The sequence below is a fragment of the Pezoporus wallicus genome, unplaced genomic scaffold (genome assembly GCF_028554395.1).
Source record: "Pezoporus wallicus isolate ANWC-B61680 ecotype Strahan unplaced genomic scaffold, APGP_CSIRO_Pwel_v1 contig_8797, whole genome shotgun sequence".
Classification (NCBI taxonomy): domain Eukaryota; kingdom Metazoa; phylum Chordata; class Aves; order Psittaciformes; family Psittacidae; genus Pezoporus; species Pezoporus wallicus.
Window position 1 is genome coordinate 538,977 of NW_026641918.1, and position 24,869 is coordinate 563,845.

At 49.8% G+C, this 24,869-nt stretch overlaps 1 protein-coding gene across 3 annotated transcripts in view; it reads right to left on the bottom strand.

The window, feature by feature from the left end:
• The window catches only part of KIRREL3 (kirre like nephrin family adhesion molecule 3), a 270,848-nt gene extending 258,913 nt beyond the window's left edge, over nucleotides 1-11,935 (bottom strand). For all 3 annotated transcript variants that reach the window (XM_057425962.1, XM_057425961.1, XM_057425960.1), the window contains exons 1-2: nucleotides 11,794-11,935; nucleotides 10,808-11,054 (exon numbers count right to left, since the gene is read on the bottom strand). In XM_057425962.1, coding sequence (XP_057281945.1) covers nucleotides 10,808-10,868 — 61 coding nt within the window. In that variant the 5' untranslated portion in view covers nucleotides 10,869-11,054; nucleotides 11,794-11,935. The remainder of the gene's footprint in view (nucleotides 1-10,807; nucleotides 11,055-11,793) is intronic.
• Between the last annotated feature and the right edge of the window lie 12,934 nt (nucleotides 11,936-24,869).

Sequence of the window (24,869 nt, forward strand, 5' to 3'; positions counted from 1 at the left end):
TTGGCACCTTTATAATCTTTCCATATTTTCCAATAATTATGAGCCAATTAAAACTAGGCAGGGTGCTTCTGGAGAGGAGCAAGTGAGGCACATGCTGCACACAGTGTCCTCGTGGTGTACAGCAGAATGGGTAATAAAATCACGCAAGCCAACCAAGAGAAATAAACTGTGTGTTCGACAAAATGTAATTGTATCAAACCTACCACAAGGTGCTTTATGGATACATGGATCAGGTTATTGCTGGTTTACAATTAAATATGCTGTGACAAACTGGCATTAGGGCAAATTCAGAGGCCTGGACAAAGGCAAGAAGAGATCCACATCCCATTTCTAACCCCTGAGAAGGATAACCAGGAATCAATAGCCATATATCTCCTACAACAGCTTCCCAGCATCCCTTCATCCACTGGAAGGGCAGTACTCACCCTCCTTTGTGAGCAAACCCAACCCTTCCTGAACTCGGTGTCAAAACTGCAGGTATCAAAACACTGTCTTTTGGGAAGTCCGTTTCAGAGTTTGCGCCATAATTCCTGGCTGCTTCCTGCTCCAGAAAAGTTTCCAAAGATCAACTTTCCTTCCCGATTTTAAAGAGGATGCTTCCACTGGGGCAGCAGAGCTGATCTGCTGAAGTCAGCAGCAACTTGCTCAGGTTAAAGAGCACTACATGCATTTCTGTGTGTGCTTGGGAGAAAGCCAACCCATGAGCTGAAACCTATGTGTTACAGAATGAAATCACTAGGCTGGATGAAAAGATTGCTACAGCCACCGCTGTAGAGACACTGTGAAGGGACATCAGCTATTTGACAACTGCATAAGGTCCTTTTTGTCCTTTAGAAGGGAGGTTTCACCCTTCCGCTCTTTCTTCTCCCTATGTGCACTAATTCCCAGCAAAAACGTGCTTTGCTTGGAGAGCACTTTCCCCTTCCAGTTTCCTTCCATCACAGAAAGGATTAAAAAGGCAAATGTGGGAGATCACAGGTAGCACATAAAGAGCTGCTGGGAGATGCTGGACAAGTGCACGGATACCACACCGGTGCCATGGAGATGCAATGGCTGGAGAAGAAGGAAGATGAGAAGTGCCAGTTCTAAAAGAAAAGACAGCCTTAGGAAGAGTTCAGCATCCAAGCGTGGCAATCAATGCCCTGGCAGCTGCCTTTCTAGCCAGCCCATTTGATAGACAAGAGCTTTGAAGATTTCAAAGGGCGCCGTGTTTCCTAGTTTATCACAAGTGTCCATCTGAAACCAACATTATCCTTTTAAGCATGACCAGAGCAAGGGGAATCTTCGCTAGCTGCTCCTGCTGCAGGAGATACATGCACAAGAGGCAAAGAAAAAACGCAAGATCCCTTGGACTTACAAAGCCGTGCAGGACCCTGACAAACACCCAGCTCAGCTATCATCACTGATCTGCCAGGTGACAACATCTACACTGGTTTGGGCTTGACAGCAAAAGGAATTCTGTTCTCCAACAAAGTCCCCCCTCCGCCCCATCTCAAGTGTACATCAGAGTTGACACCACATCCCTATGCTGCAACCCAACTGAAGGGGAATGAACACTTTCCAAGGGGTGGCAGGCAACGGAGACAGCCATCACCTCTTAGAAAGCTTCTTATGTTTATTGTCAGGAGCAAACCAACCGCAGACAGTGGGGGAAAAGCAGCCACATGAAACAATGTCCATCCAAATGGCCACGCCACAAATGCAAAGTGCACATCCTAACCAAGCAAAGGCACTCAGTAAGTCTTCTACCTCACCAAAGCAAGAGCACATTGCGTGATCCAGGATGTAGTGCTGGGTCAGGATGGCTTCAGGCACACAGGGACTGAGCTGGACTGCAGAGGTTACCTCAGCTATGCTTCAGAAGCACATGAACACATCGGTTGAAACACATAAAGGCTATGGGACAGCAAGGCTGGAGATGTTTCCCTTGGTGTCTAGTGGGAAAGCTCATAAGCAAGGGATAAACGGCAGTGTTGTCTCCCAGGTACAGAAAGACAACACCTGCCTTGAAGCGACCTGGCAATTCCCATCATTATAAAGGCAAATAAAGGTAATCACAAGGAATCTACCAGCAAGTCAAGCTTCAGCTCAGACAGAAGGAGTTAATTTACAGCCACTCAAAGCTTTGATATCTTAAAGCTTTTCAGTCTCTGGACAAGAGGAGGAATAAGCATAGACAGTGTCAGACTGTGATCAGGAGGACAACACACTGCAAACAGCTGTGCCTAAATTTAGCATCTGTTGGTTCTGTTTCTTCAACACTCGCGGGTGGGGGGGGGTGGCCCTGTCACTCCCAGCTTATTAAAGACACAGCCAGGAGGAATAGAGGAGTGTTAAATCACGCTCCAGGGATTAGGAGAGAATTCTTTACTATCAGGGTGCTGAGGCGCTCGCACAGGGTGCCCAGAGAAGCTGTGGCTGCCCCATCCCTGGCAGTGCTCAAGGCCAGGTTGGACACAGGGGCTTGGAGCAAGCTGCTCTAGTGGAAGGTGTCCCTGCCCATGGCAAGGGCTGGAACTGGATGAGCTTTAAGCTCCCTTCCAACCCAAACCAATCTGGGATTCTATGATTAGCTTGTGGAAAAGGTTATAAAACAACTTGGCAAGGCATCCCCTACCAAAGCCATCCATCCTCTGCTGCTGCGGGATACCTTGGGTTCTGCAAGGACACACAAGGGGTTCATCACCTCTGTGCACAGCACTGTCACACTTATGAATGTTAACACTAGGTCACAGCCCTACATCGCCCTCCTACACCCTCACCCTTCCTCCTTTTCCATCGAGCCCACGGCACTTGCACTGCTGCAATGTGCTCCCTGGCAGGGTCACCTTGGGATCTGCACTGTTGCTTGGCGATGGGTCCAGCCACACAGTGGGGTAACCACTGCTCCTCAGGAGAGGGGTCGGAACTTTAGAACCCCCCCCAACTCTTCTCCTTACCCCAACCTCTCCCCAGCATAGGAGGGGGAACAGCCGTGGTTGAAACCCCACACTTGAGGCTGATGCTCCCGCAGAGCTGGAGCCCATCAGGTCACCTTGCCCCGCTCCAAAGGAGCCCAGCACTGGACGAATCGGGCTGCTCAGCTCCATGTAAGCGCTGCTGCTGCCACCGCCAGGCTGAACAGACAAAGTGAGGATAACAACTGCATTAGCTCTACCCGACGACCTGCTTTGAGATCCAGAATACTCGGGTGTTCCTTCCCCTGTGCACCCCGGCGCATCCCTGCTCTAGTCTGAATTATGGAGACACCCCACATGCCCACAAGCTGTTTTTGTTCAGCACTGTAAATGTGCAGCCTAACGAGGCGAGAGCCACAGTCAGCGCCGGCTGCAAAAGCCTCTGACTGCTGGGACACAACTGGGATGCTCTGCTCAAGTCACCTGGAACAGTGATGGCCAGTCATTAGAATACACGCTTTGCAGGATAACAAGCCCGCCCAGACCAGCATTAGAGGAGCCCATCAGGCTCATCTGACTCTAACAATTTTGTCTACAGTTATTTTGGTGCAGCTGGGAACAAGTGGCTGCAGTCAGCTGCTTGCCAGCTGGGGAGAAAGCAGCAGTTTTGCATCGTTGGGAATGGAAACGCATCCAGCTCAGCCCCCTGCCACGCTCCCAGATTCTCTCCCCTTGCTGGCAGACTAAGACAGCATCTAGCAACACCTCAGGGTGAGTGGTGAGGATGCAAAGAGAGGGGTGGTGGAGAGCGGGGTTTTCCTGCAGACACAGCTTGAGGAGAGGATTCGAGCCCCTGCTGACAATCAAGCAAGCAGCACCTTGACTTGCTGCCTGGATTTAGATCCCTTTACAGAAGCCAGATGCCCTTGCCTGCTTGGCAGAGACACACTCTCATTCACACAGCTGAAGGCAGAGCAGCCAACGGTGACCATCTCCATCATCCACCTTCACATGCACAAGCCTTGCCAGCACGGACCAACGTCACTCTTTCATGAAGCCTGAAGCTGCAGGCAAGCTCAGGACTGACAGCCAGCTCTCAAAGCACATCACGTTCCTCACCACAAAGCAGGAGATGGCCAAGCCTCACCCTTTCGCCTTGCCAGCTGCAGCCAAGCAACTCCCAGGCTGTAGCAGAAAAGCACAGAGGTAGATCCGTCGAGCCAAAGAAAGAGCAGACCTGTTAGTCCTGAAGGAAGGTCCACGCATCCCTTTGCGCCCCATCCCATCAGCGCTAAGGTGCTCCCGCACCCCATCTCCACACCCCCTGAGGATCCAGGTACCTCCGTCCAAAGGGCTTCCCTGCATCCCATGTTCTCCACAGAGACTTGGCAAAATCCTTCCTGTTGCCACTGCCATGCTGGCCATTATGCAAGTTTGTCTGTCTTAACTCGCTGCTGAGCATACAAGTGGGGCTGACATTTATTTAATCCTCCCAGCAATGTTGACTGTGTACTTACTGAAACACCTCATGCTTATGGAAGACATTTGTTTCCAAGCAGCTTATGCTAAATTGCAGTGATATAAAGGAAACACTTATCCAATATTGACATTTACTGACTGGCAGCATACAGCTTGAATACTCATTTATACTGGGAGGGAGGAGCTGAGAAGGATTTAGGACCCCATTTCTGATCTTTTAATGAGTTAGGCAATATTAGGTCAATGAGTGAATACCTGCCCAAAATGCAAGGTGGGACTCCAAACCCAAGGGCTTCTCCCATTCAATCCCTGCTTGAGGATGGGAGTGAAGCAATATTGGACCCGCAGCATAAAGCTTTGATCCTTCATCCAAGAGGAATTTGGAGGAAGTTCATCCCCTCCACTTCTGGTGCATATTTCATGTGCAATTAGCAAGGCTGCCCTGGCCTGCAGCAGGCATCCTGCTGGGCTCTGTAAAAACCCATTATCGAACATTTCAGGACGCTATGATCTTCTGCATTTCCTCTCCCACAGAGACAGGGCTGCCCACCCAAAAGGCTCCTGAGCTTTGCAGCCTTTAGGTGCTGCAGCCTGCGAGCAGGCAGGGTGCGCACACACACGTGGCTTTGCCCCATGCCATATTGGAAATGACAACAACAGACCCAAGAACATCAATTCACTAGCACTTAAGAGGCGAATTAGCCACCATCTGACCACATACATATCAAAGCAGCACAGCAATTCCACCAAACACAAAGTCATTGGAAACAAAAGAAAGCATCTATTACCCTACTTGAAAGCCTGACATGTTTGCATCAACGGTTAATGAGCAGCAGTTATGGCAAAGCCCTCAAAAACCAATGTCATCCTGCCCAAAAAGCAACAGACCAAAAGCTCGCTGTAGCTTCTGTTTGCAATCGGGGGCGGTGAATGAACACATTAAGACAAGATCTTATCCCGAAGTTAGCATCTGAATTTAACAATGCGAGTGTTCCACCTCCTACTTCTAGATAGCATGTGACATTGAGAGAGGCTGGAAGCCCAGAGCCCATCGCTAAGAGGTACACTCAAAGCACATTTCGGTTTTAAGCTGTTTAATGCAATTTAGCAAAGGGAAGAGTCACAAGTGACAGCCAAGTGACCTGCAGCTCCTTCTGCTCCACTTTGGAAGCTGCTGCCACCAGGGAAAGGCAAACACTTGAGCATCGGTCCTGCCAGAAAGTGATGAATAAACAGGCTTGACTGTACTCAAAAGGCAGATTGAACCAGGACATCTGCTGGGCCACAGTATCCAAGGCCAGAACCCAGAGTTTGCTCTGCCCTAGCACAATGCACAGCTCAGAAACGACTGTTTTCTTCTCCTCAATTCGAGTGGTTTGGAGTACACACACTCCCTGAGGTGCAGTGAACAGGCACCCAGTTTTGAGCAGCATCAGTATCCTGCTTCTCCAACCCTTGCCTGGAAAACACAGCCTGGGGTTTTAACTTCAGCTCTTCCCAGCCAAGAGAGAAGAAATCCCACACGTTTCCTGGCATGCTGGAAATTAATACAGCAGGCAATGGATTCACACACCCCCCTGCAAGAGCTGGGACAAGTGCCAGCCCTCAAGGCAGGGCAAGCCACCTCAAAAACTCACAACAGACTTAAATCTCAGCAAATAAAAGACTGATTTATAACCAGTTTGCTTCACTACCTATTGATTTATTAAATAAGCTCATACTATAGCTCTGCCTCTCCCTTCGGCCAGAGGTAGCTCCCGATGAAGTCAAAGGAAAGACTTGCATTGCTTCTGAACAGGAGCTCAGTTAGGGTCTTCAGCAACTGTTGTTATAAATTTACTTGTCCTTCAAATAAATACCGTTTTAAAAAGCTGTTTAATCCTGCTGGAAGGATGCTGGGAGGGATGTAAAGCCAGCTCTCCAGCAGCATTTTCCCAAGTCCTCTCTGCCCAGCACTGCTAAAGGGCTGAAAGCCAGGAGCATCACAAACTTGCAAACCCCATCATTTAATCCAAGGTTTGAAGTGAGCCACGCTCTCCATCACATTCCTGCTCCTAGGAAAACAGTTTATCTAAAGCCCTTGATCTTCAGCCAAAACACAACCTAAGGGGCACATTGGCCTCTCCTCTTTATTTACAGCTACAAAAGAAAGAAGAGCATTGAGCCTTTTTATTCTAACATACACAGTTCAACTACAGAGAGACCGGGAGCTGGTGACATGCAGTGCTGGTAACCTGACAGGGATTTCTGCACCACTTGAAGTCCCCTGAAACAACAGGGAAACACAGTCATTGACATCTGTGCTGAGCACAAACTTCCCAAGGACCTCAGCCTTACATTGGAAGGGAGGGAGCCAGGAGGGATGCAGAGTTAGCATCAGGGCAGGTGCTTCTCCTCGCTTTCCTCCCTCTGGCAAAGGGCGTTTGAACACCAACCACAGCTCCTCCCTCTTGTTCCTTTCAAATAACTGAAACCTCACAAGAAAACCCATCTGAGCAAAGGCATCTGCAGCCCTCACCGTAGGAAGCATGGCCTCAAGATGGGCAAGCATGCAGAAATAGGCATTTCATTACCACAGATGTTGGAGGAGGCAGCAATCCTGCACTCCTCCAGGATAGCACAACACCAGCTCTAACTTGAGGCTGATTTCGGCTTCCCTCACACACAGCCTGGTTGTGAACTGCATGCCCCAGCCAAACCCACAGCTTCCCACCAGCAGCACCTCCCATCTCCACATAGCACCCTTCCAAACCATTACTGTCTTCAACCCAACCATCTTTAGGTGCAACTTCATGCTGCTAGCACTGCTCCATGGCTTAATTTTTAAACCCCGTTAGCACCTGCTCGCTTTGCAGCAGCAGATGAGCTTCCTGTCCTTCCCAAACAGCTCCCCAGTGCTGGGATTCACCTCCTGGGTTCAGGAAGCACATTTCTCCTGCTAAGCTACCCTTCCCTCCCACATGACAGGAGGAATTAGCTTTCAAGAGGGATCACAACCACAGGTTCCCAGGCTTCTCATCAGCAAGAATTAATTCTCATTCATTCATGGTTGCCAGACCCACAAATACCCCCTGCACCTTAAAAGAGGAGCGAAGTCACCAGCCCTTGTACACACACCTCTGTAAACTTGTAGCTTTGCTCCCTGACACCCACTAGCCTCCTCTGAGATGCTCAAATCCCCATCTCCAGGTCCTAACCCCTGCTAGTGGGTGGAACTGGCCTGGTTTCTCCCATCAGCATAATTTCCCCCTTCTTCACCTGACAAGCCACTGGGAAGTTGAGCCACTGCTGCTGATAACGGGCCCCTCTGACAGAAGATTGCAAAGCATTTGCTTCCAGGGAGGAACCAAGTGAACTGTGAAGGAGAAAAACATACCCTGCAACACCCAGAGAACTTGGTATTCATCACCCTGAGGGAAAACAAACATGCCTTTGGAAAGAGAGCCCCAGACAGGCAGAAATCTTCCCATCCAAGGTAAATCTCAGATCCTGCCAAACTCATCTAGTCACAGCACAGGCCAGGAAGAGGAAGGAGATGGTTAGAGATACATCTTCAGCAGTGCTCCTTCCCACTTTCCCCAGTTGCTTTCAGCTTCACCCAGTTTGGCTGACACTGGAGCACAGAGCAAAGAGGAATAAGCTATTCCCCAGGCAGGCAGTTTCGTGGCAGCATCGATTTCTTCCCACCAAGGGGCACCACACATCTAGTCTCTGCAGGAGGCAAATTGTGCTGCGACTTTATCTCACCTTCCACCCAAGCTGTGGTCCTGACAGGGGGGACCAGCGAGCAGTACCAGGGGAGAACCAGCACTCAAGAGGAAACACCGACCCTATCGACTTTGAGACAGAAAAAGCACAGGCTGCTTCAGACCGTTTGCAAGGGCGAAAGATAGAGGATGCTCAAGGGAAGGCAATTTCTTCTTCCTCAGAAGCACGGAAGTCAGCTGCGAAGCAGATCCTCCTGCTACGCTGAGCGATGCCTGTGTGCACCCAGATAGCGAGCAACAAGCAACTTCCTCTTGCACGCTCAGCCCGAGTCCAAGTTTCCATCTGCATCTGGTAGGAAATCCCTTCCCAGTGAGGTTTTGTGTAAGGGAGCTTTGATTTTAAACTACTGCCCAGACCGCAGAGCCCAGGCAAGGTTTTCAGCAGAGGTGATCCTCCCATCCCTGCTGGCCACGGCTCAGGGGGATTTAAGTCCTGCCTGCCTTATTATGGCAAATCCCTTCGAGCCACTTTAGTGCTGCAGGCAAGGAAACAGCAGCCCTGCCTGCTCCTTGCCTACAGAAAGGAGCTACTGAAACTCCTGCTGAGCAGGGTCAAGTGATTTCAGTTGTTCAAGTGAGTTTGGGCCCAGCAGCTCCCTCCAGAGTGAGGCATGACTGCCCTCATAACACAGAACACATCACATCCCATCCCCACAGCCCACTAGTCCTTACAAGCTGAAAGAGTATGCCACCACATCTGGACACTCCGAAACAACCACAGCAGCTACTTCAGGGGGAGCAAACACAACATACACCGGAAAAATAAGCTCCAGTTCCCATACCCAGGCCTTTTCTCCCCCCAAGTACCATGTGGTTTAAGGACTCCTTTGCATTAAATCCTATTAGGAACCATTTGCATGGTTTCACCCCAAAGGGGAAAGCCACAACGCTGCCAACAGCCCCTTTCTCCCGCACTGCGAGCAGCAGCTCCATAGCAATCAATGCATTTGGTTCATCCTGCGGGAATAAACAGCCAAAAACCACTCTGCAAGACACTCTCTGCGCCTCATAACCTGGCATGAATAAGCAAGGTACCAGATGCACACTCCTGACGGTACAGACAGGGGAGACAAACCAGCAGAGCTCAGGCTATGTGCAGCGGAGCCAAGGAGCAGCTTTCGAGCACAGGCACTATTAAAATGTGCATTAGTCCTTATTAAGAATAATGGCTGCAAAAGGGAGGAAGGGAGGGGAAAAAGAAACAAATCCACACACACAAAGTTACTCAGCTCCACTAGCTAACTGCCATTTGACCTGCAGGGAGTTGAGGGATCCATGGGAGCAGGGAGGGATGTGAGAAGGCCAAGATCAGCTTCCACATCGTGTCTATCCCTGGACCCGGCAATGCCCTGCTGTACCAGGGAGAGTTCAGATTTGTTCAGCCAGAAACCTACACTGAAGGCACAGTGGGTTTCTTTTGTGCAGAAGCAAAAGCGAATGCAAACACAGCTTTCTCCCTGAAGGAATATTAGTACAAGCAGAGAGAAGGAAAGGGAAAAGGGGAAGGGAGGGCAGCGTGGGAGCCGAGTATCACATCCGAGCACAGGGAAAGAAGAGGGAAGGACAACCAGGAGAGCAGCCACCTCTACGCACAGCATCCCTGCTCAGGGAATAGGGTGAATCTCAGCGTATGGTGGGGGCCATTCAGCAACAATGCCTGGCTGAGCAAAAAACCAGCTGCCCGTTGAGAAGCACTGCTCTCTCCAAAACTTTTATCCTTCATTTAATCAACAGATGGACTAGCTGCGTGGGTGTGGGTTTGGGTTTGGTTTTCCCCCCTTCTTTAATTTTAAAGCAACCCCAAGCCATACCCTCACAAAAGCTGCCTTCGGGACCGCGGCGGCGCGGCGCAGATGGTGCTTGACACCATGGGGATGGGCAGCAGATAGGCGAAAGCTTGGGGCTGGCTGTGGCTCAGCATCCTCCACAGGTGACAAATAACCCAGGGACCAGGCACATAGCACCGCGGCAAACACAGCCTCCCAAAACACACACACCCCCCCCCCCAATGCATCTTTGTTTCTCATCGGGGGGGGGGGGGGGGGGGGGGGAACACGACAAGCAGGGGATGAAGTTCCAGGGTACATTCGCACTCTCCTGCCCCAGCTCCCACGCTGCTGGGGAGAGGGGGACCCGGTGTGACCCCCCCCAATAACCGCAGGGGCAGCCCACCTCCCTTCGGAGGGGGATTCAAAGCAACTCTCTCCCCCTTCCAAGCTCCCCAGGAGCAAAGGGTTCCCTGCCCCAGCTCTGGAATCGCTGGAGGTCTGGAGCCAGCCTCCCCCCCCCCCCCCCCCCCCGAAATTCAGCACCCACGAAAAGACGGGGCGTCAATGGAGAAAGCGGGGTGGGGGCTGTTGCTGAGCAAAGCCATGTTTACACACAAACACGATCTAATTAACGAAGCTGGAGCAGAAAGAACTCACTTGCATGCTAAAGATTTATCCTTTTTTAAAGAAGGAAAAGGTAAGCTGCCTCGCCATGAAAACTCTGCAATCCTCCGCTCTTCCCCCACCTTTTTAACCCCTTATGCAAGGGGCAAAAAGCAGAATTACCACCATCCCACTCCCCCCATCACCACCACCAGACCCCCGAAACAGGGGGACCCCCCCAGCTCCTCCAGTCCGCCCCGCTCGGAAACTCAAGTGCGGCGCCGGGTCCTACCGTGGCTCAGGAGGAAGCATCCGAGGAAGAGGAGGAGGAGGTCTGCCTGGAAAGCGCTCATTCCTCAGGGTGGGCTCGGGGTCTCCGGGAAGGGATAATGCTGTTGATGGATGGATGGGGGGGGGGTTCAGGCCGTCGCCGCCGCCCGCCGGCTCCGCTCGCCCGGCTCCATCGCCGCCGCCCCCCCCAGCTCCTCCCCCGGCAGCGCTGCCTTGACTGGCGGAGCGAGCCTCGCCGCGCTGCCTGCCTTTTGAGGGGGGGGAAAAGGGGAGGGAGAAACGGCAGCAAAGTGATGGTTAAAGGGGGAGTAACTTACGCGCAGCCGAGTGACGGCTCACGATAGCCCGGCATGGGATGCGCGGGGAGGGGGAGCGCCAGACTGGGCTAAGGTGCGGGTCCTTTATGCACCCCCCAGTGCTGCTCCTACCCCAACAGGGCACCTACATGCCTTCCCTTTCAATGCATAAAGGTTTTGAGGGGGTGCCTGGGGGGTAGACGGGCTCTCCCGCAGCGCTCCGGTATCTCGGGGGGATGAAGTGTACCCAAAATACACACACGGACACCCCGGTAGTAAGTTACAGCCGCACAGCCGGCAGCCTCATACAGGTCATGAACGGGGAAAAGGCGGCGGAGGGAGTCTGAGCTCCCCATTTGCAGCCTGAACCCCTGGGAGTGGGGTTAGAGACACCCCCGACGTCCAAAGACAATCCCCTCCCGAGCCAGGAGTGGACAAGAAAACTAAAACCACTAAAATATACCCCCAAATAAAGCGTTTTTTTTTTTTTTGGGGGGGGTGAAACCCTGTCAGAGCAAGGGTGCAGGGAGGAGGGGGATGAAAAGGAAGGATTTCTTTCCTTTAATTACCATTTTTGAGCTTCTGGGGATTACTTCTTCTCTGCCTTTAATTTCATTTTTGCCCAGTGAGAGGTTAGGGACAGAGCAGAAGGGCTCCAAAATAAAACCAAAGCAATAAAAGCAGCACTTACCATCACGCTCTGCACAGCCACCAAGGCCTGAGACTCCCTCACCTCCACCCTAAAACCCAAAAGGGCAGGTGGGGCCCCTTAGCGCACTTATGACCCCGAGCATGTCCAAGTAATTACAGCTGTGGACTCTAATTACTCACTGCTGCGTGAAAGGTGAACGTTTGAGGAGGTTGCCACAGCTCTCCACGTTGTACTGAAGTGTCTGCATGTGGATACGTGCTCTGGTGTTGGGGTTACTTGCCCTGGTTTAACTAAGCAGGGCTAACTCTCCCAAGTGCACTTGTACTAATGAGCCAAACCGATGCCAGTTGGGTTAAACCTGCCTTAGGAGCAGCAGCGAACTGAGATTTATTGATTGAAGCACAAGTGTCTCAGGCTGGTGCGTGCACGCTTCGCTCGCTGCGGAGCAGCAGTCGCCCTGGAAATGAAAAGATCTTTTATTAGTATTATTATTATTTTTAGCTTGCATCCCTTAGGAAATAAAGCTTGATTTTTTTCTTTTTGGCCATGCGTGTTGGCTTTTCCCACCCCTGCCTGTTGAGTACCTGTCATCGTAGAATCATAGTGTAATGTGTGGGGTTTGTTCATCAAGAAGTTCGGGGGGAGGGAGGCTCTCCGTGGCTGTCGTTATGTAAACAATACTCCTTTTTGACTCTGTAACTGCTGTACTCTGTAGGTAATGGGGGGAGGTCACTTGTATTGTTGCGCGGGATTGTGAGAGAGAAAAGGGGGGCCGCGTCGCTGGAAGTGGTGTCTCGTTGCAACGCTTGAGGGGAGGGGGCTGCGGCGGTGAGGAGGCTCCAGTGGGAGCTTCTCGAAACTTCCCGAAACTTCTTGGTAATGAGACACACCCCCCCCCCCGCAACAAAGGGAACCAATGGGGAAGAGCTACGTCAACATCCGAGTGAGGAGGGGCGACAGGATTGGCTGGGGCCTTGAACCGAAAAAGATAAAGGACCGCCTCCCCGGGACCGCGTGCGCGCGTCTTGGGCGGAGCGGAGGGGTCCGCGGTGCACCGAGCGCTGCTTTATCTCCTATCGCTTACTGAGTTTAGTAAAACTTACACTTTAAACCGAAATTGGCTACAGTATTGATAACAATAGGATGGTTTGGGTTGGGAGGAACCTTAAAGCTCATCCAGTTCCAACCCCGAGGCCACCTTCCACCAGACCAGGTTGTCCAAGCCCTTGCAGCATCTCCATGGCCTCCTCTGGACTCACTCCAACAGCTCCATGTCCCTCTTGCGTTGCCCCAAAGCTGGATCAGGACTGCAGGGGAGCTGTCTGCCCACAGCACAGGGGGTGGATCCCCTCCATGTCCTGGGGATGCAGCTCAGGATGTGGCTGGATTTATGTGTCTACCCAGCAAGGCAGGACTGGGGAGAGGTTACAGGTGGTTTCTTTGCTCTGGCAGCAGCACTGATTTAAATGCACGTGGAATAAAATGCTCAGTGCCTGATTTCAGTGGGAATTCGATTTCTAAATAATCCGGCGACTTTCCCCATTGTGTTTGAGTTTATTCTGCAGAAGGCTGTTTGCTTGCAGACTGGGGGTGCTGCTGTGTATTAAGGCTGCTACACAACTAAGGCTCTTCTGTGAAGCTTCAAAACACCATTAACATTTTCATAGCCATTTATTTTCCCCCTTACAAGGAGTATTACTTCTTGCTTGCATTAAAACCAGCACACTTTCCAACTTCCAGGAGAAGAGAATATTTTTCTCTCTTCCTTTTTTTTTTCTTTATTCTCTCTCTCTCCTTCCCAGTGAAAACATTTCAGCTGGAAAATTCTCATCATTGTAATACTGACCTTTGCAAAGGGCTTTAAATCCTTGAATGAAAGTAGCATGTAAGTGCGAAGTTTTATTAACTGATTACCTTTGTGGTTTCGACTCCATTGCTAGTCAAATTTGATTTAGAGGACCAGGCATGTTAAAAGAACCAGGTTTCTGACATAATTTGGGCTCACTGCAGCTCTGAGCATCATCCTGAAAGCCTCCCTTCCCTTTACCTGCACGACCACGTTATTCCAGGCGACAGAATCAAGCACAAACTGATTATTAAATGCTCTTTTTTGGGTATCTCATTTAAATCTCCCATGCTTTGCTGAAGGAAATGAATCATTCCAATTAAAAAAGCTGAGAAAATCACGTAGCTGGGGGAAATGGCCTTTAGGGAGGAATATTAAGCTGATGCTGTGCAGACGTACCCTTGTCGATGGGTTTGTGTTTGCCAGTGGGAACCCCATGCTGGGTCCCTTTGCATCCTTTGCTTCCAGACCTTGATGTGGTGGGATCACAGCTGTATCTCCCCAAGTAATCTGGGGTCTCCCTGCATCATTTGGGGGCTGGAAACCGGCCCCATGCCATGTTTAGTAGGAAAGAGCAATGCTAAAAGCTGGGAAGCCCAGACGATCAACGTCTTCCTTGCTGAAATTCCAGGGGGATGAACGAGGCATCTTTGCCTTATTTTTCCCCTCGTTTTTTGCTATATAGTTCTGGTATTCCACATTGACAAGTGCAATAGATATGAAACATCTCAACAATGAAAGCAAATCCATCCTGTGCGCCTTTGACTCTCTTACTTCCAGGCTATTTACCCAGAAGTGCAGGAAACAAAATGTTCAGAAATGCTGCAGCAAAACGAGGGGAAAAGAAGAAAGAATAATATAAACCATGTAAGGAACTTGGTATAAATGAAGCAATATTGACAGAAAGTGACAGAAAGCAGCAGGACAGCAGCAACTCAGATTCATTTCATTCTTGTGTGCTACAAAGCTAAGCCAAGCACCTTATAGGGGGATACAGAGGAATATAATCACACGTTCCTCTGGTTTATAAAATCATAGACTCATAGAATCACAGAATCTTCCCCTTGTTGTTTATAAATACAGATGACAAGTGAAAGCTGTGCAGAATCCTGCCATAGAAACACTGAGCTGGGCACTCAGAGGCTGCTCTTGCTGCAGAGCTTTCCCCATGGCCTTTGGGAAATTCAGCCCGTGGTGCCTCAGTTTCCCCCTCGGCAAGGTGCTGCTCACCTTTCTTGGCTATTCAGATCATAGAATCATAGAGTCATAGACTGGTTTGGGATGAAAATGACCTTGAAGTTCATCTTCCAGGGATGGGGCAGCCACAGCTTCTCTGGGCACCCTGTGCCAGCGCCTCACCACCCTCACAGAGAAGATCTTACACCTAAGAGCTCATCTCAATCTCCCCTCTGGCAGGTTAAAGCCATTCTCCTTGGCCTGTCCCTACAGGCACTTGTCCAAAGCCCCTCTCCAGCTTTCTTGTCAGCCCGATTTAGGTATTGGAACACTGCTATCAAGCCCATTTGCAAGACAAATGCTTCAAAGCGTGAGCTGTCTCCAAATTGCAAAGCAAAATGATTGGGATGACGGGATGGAGGAGGCTGATCACCACTTTCCTGAGATGCTTGGGGGGGGGGGGGGGGGGGGGGGGTGTGTGCAATAAAACATGGGGAGACCTTTTCATTTGGCAACAGGTAGGCACAGCCACCACTGCTTTCCCACACAGAACTGAAGGCAGCTGCTTTCAAAGAGCCCCCACCTATGCCAGCCCCTCTGCTGGGGACACGAGAGGGATTGAACTGCCACATTCCAGCTATGGCCCTGCCTTGGTTTTCAGTGCGAGCCCAGGCAAGAAGTGCCGGCCCCTTTGCACATCTCCCACCAGACCCTCTCTGAAAGCAGTCCAGGCAGAGGCCAGGGAAGCAGATTCATGGCTGGGCTCTTTTCTCTCCTTGTCTCCTTTTTTGCCCGGCTCTATGGACAGCTGCCAAAACCCCTCAGCTTGCGGCACTTGATAAAGCTCTTGTACAGCAGGTCTGGGAGCAATATGGGACTAGAAGCAGCAATAGGGGGGAAAAGGCAGTGTGGCTTTGAGGGGTAAAAACAACAAATGAAAGGGCTGTGATGACATTTTGGATGCAGGTGGGGACAGCTGGGCTTCCCATACCAACCTGCCATCCCCTTTTCTATGGTTCAGCCCCATGGGAAAGCTGAACCTGGGTGTCAAACAGCAGGCAGGAGCAAGGATGCGCTCAGGACGTCCCATTGCACACTGAGCAATGCCCCCAAGGGCTGGAAGAGTGTCTGGTTAATACACAGGTCCTCAGCAAATAACCCCTTCCCCAATCCCTCCCCTAGTTTCCCACAGCCACCCTGCTTGCTGCTCGCAGCCACGTGCCACTGCAGCTAAAGCTGGTTGCAGTGCACCAGGGGACGTGGTGGTGGAGATGGATTTGAAATCACAAGGATGGCCAAGCACCGTCATCAATTGGTTTCTCGTTGGCCCTTCCTAACTTAACCAACATCAGCCCTGCAACATCCTTTGGATGCTTTGCTGCAGCCTTTCCTGCAGGTCTTCTAATGCCAAGTTATTTTAATGTCGTGCTTTGCATTCAGCTGCTTGTCTGCTTTTCTGTCAGTGGTCCCGGTGCTGTGAGGTTAAAATAGCTGAGATGAACCTGCTGCAGCTTTGGACATGGATGGGTTGGATGCATCTCAGCCTGTCTCTGGCAGTAGGAGGTTTATGGAGCGCTGCGGAGTTGATACTGAAGAGGGGTGGATGCTTCTAAACCATGGGGTGAAGCTCCCCAGGCTATTTCCTGGGGTTAGGAGATTATTGCCATTCTGATCTGAATGGATATAGGGAGCATCAAAGTACCTTTCAGCAAACCTGTTCCTGTAGAGCCCTCAGCTCCTGTTTCAGATGTGTTGGGAACGGGCTCTCAGTCAAGCTGGTCAGATTTCAGCCTCTGACACGCACCCTTTAGGAACTCGGGGATACTCAGATGGTCTCAATCCACCAGAAAACTATGAAAACTCTGGATTAGGGTGGTATTCACGCGTTAGAACATGCCAAACACTGCACTGCATTAGTCCTTGCTAAGAATTTCCGTCTGATCCCGGCTTTTTCCCGGTCCCATTAAACTTTCCAGCTCAGCAGGTAGCTTGCAGGAAGGCAGAGAGCTCCACAGCTCCTCCTGTGGTCTGCGGGAGAGGAACTGGCTGTAGGGAGCGGGGAAGGAAAGTAAGCGATGAGGCTGTCAGACACAGACAGACCTTATCCTCTTTATCAGTTACATGGCTTTTACTATCCTTTTCGGGGGGCTTTAATGCCACAAGCTCTTTATGAAACCTGGCTTGGGCTTCTTTTGCTAAGGCAAACAAACCAAACATAGAGCATGTATGAACACAGGGCACTTATGAAACGATGAAGGAGCAGCAAGGAGTTAAACGGAGCATTTGCGTAAAAACAATGAATCCCGGTTTTGCTTGATTGGCACCTTAATTAGGCCCGTGTCCTTTCGCTGCCACTGCAATCAGATTGGAGGAGAATGGGAAGCTTCCACACTGTTATAGCAAGATTACAAGATTTCCTTTTTTCAATGCAAAACGGGGGAGAAAGACAACAAAAAGCACTACCTTATAAATGTGGCAAGAGAAGGATATTCTTTAGGGCTTGGAGAGAGTGTGGCTTCCTGATTGCAGCCTGAGAATTAACCTTATTATGTTAACAAGAGATTGCTATGCTAAGAAGAATAGGGAAGGAAAGTTCTGTCTCTCAAGTCTGGCAGGACCAAGAGGAGGGCTGAGCAGGCTCAGAAGCCAGCCTTGAGTTTAAGAGCTCCAGCAAAAAAATACATAGAAAGCCAAAGTCCTTGTGGGTTTTATAAGGCAATTTCCCTCTTTTCCTTCTCTCCTTTTTATTGTGTGCAGGCTGTAACTCCAGCTCGGCACCCGGTGAATCTCCTGAGAGCGCCTTCAGACAAGTGCTCCCGGTAAATAATGTGCCCAGATTACAAGGCCTATACCTGTATCTAGCTACATCCTAAAGTTGAAGGCAAGCAGAGATTCTAACATGAGGCTGAGCAGGGTTTTAAGCCCAGATAAGGAAGAGAACTCCAAGTGCAGGGAAGGGGAGGAAAATGGGGTGCTGGAGATTCCCAGTTCCTGACTTTCTTGGGAAATGATTTCTTTCTTTGCTGGAAATAAGGGCCATTTTATCTGCTGAAAAAAAAAAGATGGTTCTGCACTGCTTTTGGTGCCTTCAGGTATAAAAGGAAACCTCTGGATAACCCTGCAGCTCATTCCGCTTTTCCCATGCCATGAATCCCCAAACCTGCACTATAGTGGGGAAAAAAACCCATTCACCAACATGTATTCAAATCCTCCCACCTCCCTGAGCAGGCTGCTGCTCCAGGGCAATGAGCAAGAGCTGTGAGTCAATATCCAGCCCCATTTCTCCCTTTTTTTCCCCCAGAAAACGCTTTCAGACCTTGTGATGAGAGTGAGCACGGGCTGAAAGCAGAAGTTGGCTGTGAAATTTCAGCCTGTCCGTGGGATTTGCTCGAGGAAAAGGCGTTTGTTTTTGCGATGGAATAGTTTATTCTTCGAGCAAAGATAGAAATGATGCCATTTGATTGAGGTGGCTAATTACACAGCTTGAAGAGTAAATTACAGCTATCAAATAACCCAGTGGATATTCGCGTACAAAGGGAGAGAGAAATGAATTTTTTTGGGTTTGCTGGCAATTTGGGAATAAAAACATTGTCTTGGATGGGGAATGTTAACCAATCCTCAGAAAACTCCTCTGCAACTGCTAAATTCTAATGGTATTTTGGTACACACCAACCAAACCATTCACTCTGATAACCTTAAGGTTTATTTGGTATTTTTTTCTCTATTTTGGAAACATTTGCCCTCACTTTAGCATCTAATTTCTTCAGTGAGAGCCATTAATAGTGAGCTCAAAAGCAGTTAAAACTGCCCAACTGGAGCAAAAATCTTCGGAGTGGAAAGTATACTGCTTGCAGGAAAAGTTTTATAGGAGAAAAAAGCCCAACCCATCAATGTCCTCAATTAATAAACACCCCCAAATCGGAATGTCATTCCTGCAAGCTGGGAAGTTTTATAAACAGGGAATAAATGGAAGGAGGCTGCAGAGAAGAGCATCAAACACCCAGACTGAAGCTGGGGGGTGAGCCATGTCTCCAGCTCACCCATCTCCTCCTTTGAAACTGGCCATTTCAGTGCTCTCTTTGCTGATGCAAACACCTTGCAGAAGGTGCTGTTGCTTGGTTTGCTGGAGACAAATGCAAAAGGAACCCTTTATTTCACCTGGAGCCATGATAACTTGTGTTTCCTCTTAAATACCAAGCATTTGAGGACAGGCTTCCCCAAAATGTCACCTTTGTGGGTGCTTTTGGGACTGAAACATCCCATGCCTCGGTTTCCCCAAGGACACAGTATGCTTTCTTGAGTGATTTAATGTTTTCTAGGTCCTTTTGATTCAGGACTCTCGCAACAGTCACTGCAACCATGCTCTGAGGATCTCCCTCCTCAGAGGGTGCTTATGGTGAGAGTGAACCAGCACTTTTGGGCACTTCGGCATCTCTTAATTTGTTCCATGCCACCCCCTTATCCCGGGAGAGGAGATGTTTTGTTACGTGCAAGCAGCACATGCAATGCACAAGGGGACTCATTATCCCATCCCTGGGACCAGCAGTAGCTCCCAGGGGTATGAAGTGGGCTGGGGATGGACACATGGGGTTTGCAGCCCCAAGGAGGCCAGGAGCCTTTGGGATCTGCTTGGGAGGAGAAGAACCAAGACAACAAAACTCCGAGCTGTGTACAAAGTGAAACACATCTGAGCTGGCACCATTAAAGGGCAGCAGCATGGGTAGCCATGGCACAGCACCCGTTGATGAAGGCAAATACCTTGCAGAAGATGCTGTTGCTCAATTTTGGGGGGTGAAACACAGAATCCCAGACTGGTTTAGGTGGGAAGGGACCTTAAAGCTCATCCACATCCAACCCTCTCCCACAGGCAATTTCAACTGCAGTCATTAAAACTTTTGCTCACATGAGCTGAGCCGTTCCAAGAGCCTTCGAATGACAGCCCATTAGAGAGCAGTTATTTATAGTGGGGTATTGTTAATTTTACAGGATCACAGACCAGCGATTCAGTGCCTGGTGTTGCTGAAAGGAATCACTCACAGGAGTGAGTGTGCCCTTAATACAAACCCTGGGGTCCTCCAGGCCCATGACCCTGAGTCAGCCATAGCACCTCCACTTGCAGACACATTTTGCTGCCTTCAGCACTGCATCTGATGTCAACCTCTGACAGGATTTAGCACAACACAATGAAACCTGTCCCACTACTCCCCTTCCAGCCAGGACACCTCATATCTGCCCAGTTGCCTAATTACAAGTCCCCCTGGATATAGGTCTCCCTTTCCCTGTATGTTTCTATAGCACCTCCTGCAGCCCTGACCTTGGCTGAGCCATCCAGGCAATATAGAAGAATACAGTAATCACAGCAATGATAGCAATAATCATTATAATAAGCCATGTTCTGGCTAGGGCACCTGTCACCTAGGCATGTGAATGCCAGTGACAACCAGCTATTACATACCCAGGTTAAGCACAGCCGCGCCGCAGAGGGTGTTAATATGATACCAGGGGAGCAGGAAAATAAAACCTGACTCTGACATCATTCCTTGTGTCTGGAAGTCAGCCCAGATCCCCAGACAGTCCAAATCTCTAGGAATCGGTGAGTATTTCCAAGAGGGTCAATGTCTGTGGACATGTCCAGGATGCTTGTGCAAATGTTCCCACATCCTGCGGCTCACATGAGGTTTTACTGAGTAACAGTGAAGAGGAATCAGTGCATTTCACTTCAGCAACGCCTTTATGAGAGCAGCAAGGCAAGGGCTTTCACTACAAGCACAAACAGCTATCAATCCAGCACTATCAGGAGGGTGGTGGCCTTTCTGTTCCTGAGAGGTTATACATTGATCTGGAGTTGTCCTCTCTAAAGCAGGGGGAGCTGGATGTCTCTGCTGGAGAAATGCTGCTGGGAAGGCAGGAGAAAAACCACTAGAGACACGATGCTCATGGTGCTTTTACACCAAAGCAGGTGGTTCATAGAATCACAGAATTCCACAATGGTTTGGGTTGAAGGACCTTTAAGCTCACCCAGTTCCAACCCCTACCACAGGCAGGGACACCTTCCACTAGAGCAGCTTGCTCCAAGCCCCTGTGTCCAACCTGGATTTGAGCACTGCCAGGGATGGGGCAGCCACAGCTTCTCTGGGCACCCTGTGCCAGCGCCTCAGCACCCTCACAGGGAAGAGCTTCTGCCTAAGAGCTCATCTCAATCTCCCCTCTTCTGAAGTCCTTTAAGTACTTTTGCAGAAGGGAATTTTTCCTCTCTAGGGATAGAGGGAGGCAAGGAAAGGAGCCCAAGCCAGACCATGTCTTTTATTTAGGTGCATAAAACCACCTCATGGGATTTTCTTGTGTAGCAAGGCGATTTTCTATGATCATTAAGCACCAAAACTGCTGCACCTCCTCCTGGACTGCTACCCACACCTCTAAACATCTAAATACCCTCAAGAAGCTTGGCCGAATGTATTACACAGAGCATTTCCCCTCAGGTAACACCAGCCAAAAGACCAGGTTCCCCCTGAAAGCCCCAGCTCCCAGCCCACCCGCTGCCTTCCCTCTTGTTCTTGTAACAGCTTTGCCACATTAAGCCGCCAGAATAACTCCATTGCACGGGCCACTTCACCTCTTCCCTTCTACCTGCAACAAAACCCATCCCCTGCTATTCCCTTTGATGACTTCTCTTCAGCTGCTGCAGAGGAGAAATGCTCGTATCAGCAAACAGATGGCGGCTGAAGCATGTAGCATAAAATATATTTATCAAGGCAAACAGCTGTAGCCCATTTCATTCTGAAGATTTCTATTAAAAGTTCTCTGGAGCTACAAGCTGCTCGGGCTCTGCAGCCGGAATAAAGCCAATGGGACAAATGGGGTTTTTGCAGAGCATTTCTTTCCCCTTCCTTAGCTCTTTTCTTCACTGCCTGAAGAAAGCCTGACTTAGCTCCACTTGCAGGGCTGGCTTTGGTGAGACTTGGTGCCAAACTAGGGGTTACTGCAGATTAACATGCGTTTCTGGGGAGCTCCATCGTGCCCATCCATGCGCTTGGGGCTGTGCAATTTATGCCAAAGGGTCCCAGGAGCTACAACGTTGCCACAACACAACGCAAGACCTGAAGGTTGGATGACCTTCACTTCCAGGGGTATCTCTGCTCTAGTCTGGATCATACCCGGACCCCGATGCTTTGGCAAGGTGTAATTGGCTGTTTCCTTTGTTTCCAGCCCAAATAGACTTTGCCACCACGTTTATAATGTATGAGAAGGGCCAAGTTTGGAGGAAATGCAAAGTTTCTCTCAAGCGTAACTGAAGGGTTTTTGGCAGCCGTCCCTTTCCCAGCTTCTGCTGCGAATCCAACTGAAACATTGAGAAATATCACGAAATCCTCCCCGCAAATGGGAATTTCCATACTTTGTATTAAATATACTCCCTGAACGCTCAGCTGATGTAGTGACTCACATATAACCCACTCCAGTCTGTCCCCAGTTGGGCAAAGATGTCCCCAAAGGCAGACATCCCATCTGCCATCAAAGCCATGGCAGGCTGGGGAAGCCCAAATAGAGTACGTGTCTTGGAACGATCTAGAAAGGTAAAGCCATGGAGCTGCCTCTGTTTAATCCATATGGATGTAACATCTTTTCACATCACCCACTGTTTCCTCAAATCGTCTACATCTACATTTAGACCCTCCCTGCAGTCCTGCATCCAGCTCTGGGGTAACAACACAAGAGGGACGTGGAGTTGGAGCGAGTCCAGAGGAGGCTGTGAAAATGCTCCAAGGGCTGAAGCACATCTGCTATGGAGACAGGCTGGGGTTGGAGCTAGGTGAGCTTTAAGGCCCTTCAAACCCAAACCATTCCATGATTTTCCCACAAGCATCAGCTTGGGCTCCTCACCTGGGCTGAGTGATAAGCAGCAGCACAAAGGGCAAACACTGCATCGCACTTCCCATCCAGCAGCAGCATTTCAGCTTTTCCAAAACGATCCTTGCAAGTCCAAACCATAAACAACTTTTTCTGCATTTTCTCTAAAAAGAAAAAGTAATTTTTTCTTGCTTTTCTCTCCTTTTTTTTGTGTGTATAAAATATTCCTGGCACCCATCCTTCTTAACTGCCTGCTAGTTCCCCAGCCAACAACTATGCATTTCATCCCCAATTTGGCGTTCTATTTTCAGTCAAGTGAGTGGTGGGATGAGAAGTTTTGCCCTAAAAATGTGCTCAGAGCAGTAAGGATGCCATATGCGTGTGGAGATATCTGTCACCAGCCCCCTGAATTAGGGAACCCGCACTGGTGGGGACTGCAAGCGTTAACTGGGGACCAAGGACTTGGCTGGCTCTTGGAAAACACAAGATGGAAGAGGGTCAACATTAGGGTGGTGAGGAGGTTACAGCTTGCAAACAAGACCCAAGAGATGTGGGGTTTATGGGTTCCTGAGAGGTTATACACATATATATATATATATATACGTGTGCACACAGATGCTCTGCTGCTGGGTATAACCTCTCTCCATGCCTCAGTTTCCCCAGTGCTTTGCATTGCTCTGCCCATGCAGCCTGGGTGGGTAATTGCAGGTAGGGAAATAGAGCAGGGAAAAAGCCACATGTGGCATGAGGGCTATGGCCACAGCACCATCAGCTTGCTTCATTACACCAGGCATGGAAAACACACTGCAATCCCTGCACTGGGCGCTATATCTCATTCTCCAGTCACTTGGGATGTTCCTGTGGACCCATTCCATGCGGGATGGCAGCAAGGAAAACTTACAGAGGCACTTATCCACCTCCAGAGGAGTCTAAATGACTCCTTGATTATCTCATTACTTCTCCAGTAAATAGCTCCTTGAAGGATGCACCCTGCCACAGCACCGCATGTGTGCCCCAACCACCACTTGGACTGTGATGGTCGATGATCCTGGTTGCTGTTGCTCTTGGAGCTCTAAGCACCATGATGAGGCCTCACACCTTCTGCCTCTATCCCGAGCTAAACTGCAGTGGGGAGGCAAAGGGAATGGGAACTATGCAGCTTTTTAGTGTGTATTTCTCTCTTGGGGCTCATTATCACAACCCAGTATTACTACAACTAAGTAAAAAGCAGTTATTGCAACCCTACAATATTACCAAACCAAATCACCACTACTTCTGCAACCCAATCACTATTATTTCTTATTGCAATATTATTGCAACCCAGTAAAACCCAGGGATTGCAGCCCTGCAATTGCTTTTTCAGGCTGCAAGAGCTTGGCAGCTAGTAAGCAGTGCTAACGTCGGAATAATTCATGCCTTTGCACTGGGCAACCAGTTGGCTTTGCACACTGCCTGGAAGCAGCCATGTAAACAGTTATACCAAAAGATTTTGGGGCTGGGTGAATGGAATCAGAGGGTGCTAGGGAGCGATGGATGTACTGATGATGCCCTCTTTCTTCAGGCATCCCTGGGGAATTTATGGCTTTCAAAGCCCCAAGGAGGACGGTCCACCCTGCCACGTGTCTCCTGGATTTTGGCACTGGGATGTGCACATGGAGGGGAAAGGGAATCACCTCTCACCTCCAAAGGAGAAACAGGAAGGGAGAGGGAGAGAAGCGAGATCAAAAAAGTGAAGCAGCAGCAGGAGGCAAGCAAAAGAAAGACAGCAGGGGAACAAGCCTGCTCCCAAAAATAGCCCTCCCATTCACCGTGCTGCAGACCAAAAGCTTACACTTGGAAAGCTCTTCTGGGGGGGGGGGGGAATAGGCTGCAAGTGTTGCTCGCAGCCCTGCCTTGGGATCCCCAGGGAGCCCTCCCTGTGGCTGAGCCAGTGGAGCAGCTCCTGCTGCACACCCAGAGTGGTCCCTGCAGGGCTGTGTTTGATTGGAAATGCTCCAAATGCCTCCAGAGATGGAGTTTGGGGAGGAAAATCCCCATCTCTGCTCAGGTTTGCCATTTCTTTTCCTTCCTGGCTGGTCAGGGTCAAACAGCAAACCCATTTCTAAGGCAGAGAACTGATTTTCTGCTCCTGCTTCACTTATTCCTACAAGGTTGAGTGGAGGGGTAGGAAGCAGAGTGCTAAATCCTAAATTTGCTAAAGGACATTCATATATTGGCCACTTAGAAAACTTATATTACTTTATTTGGT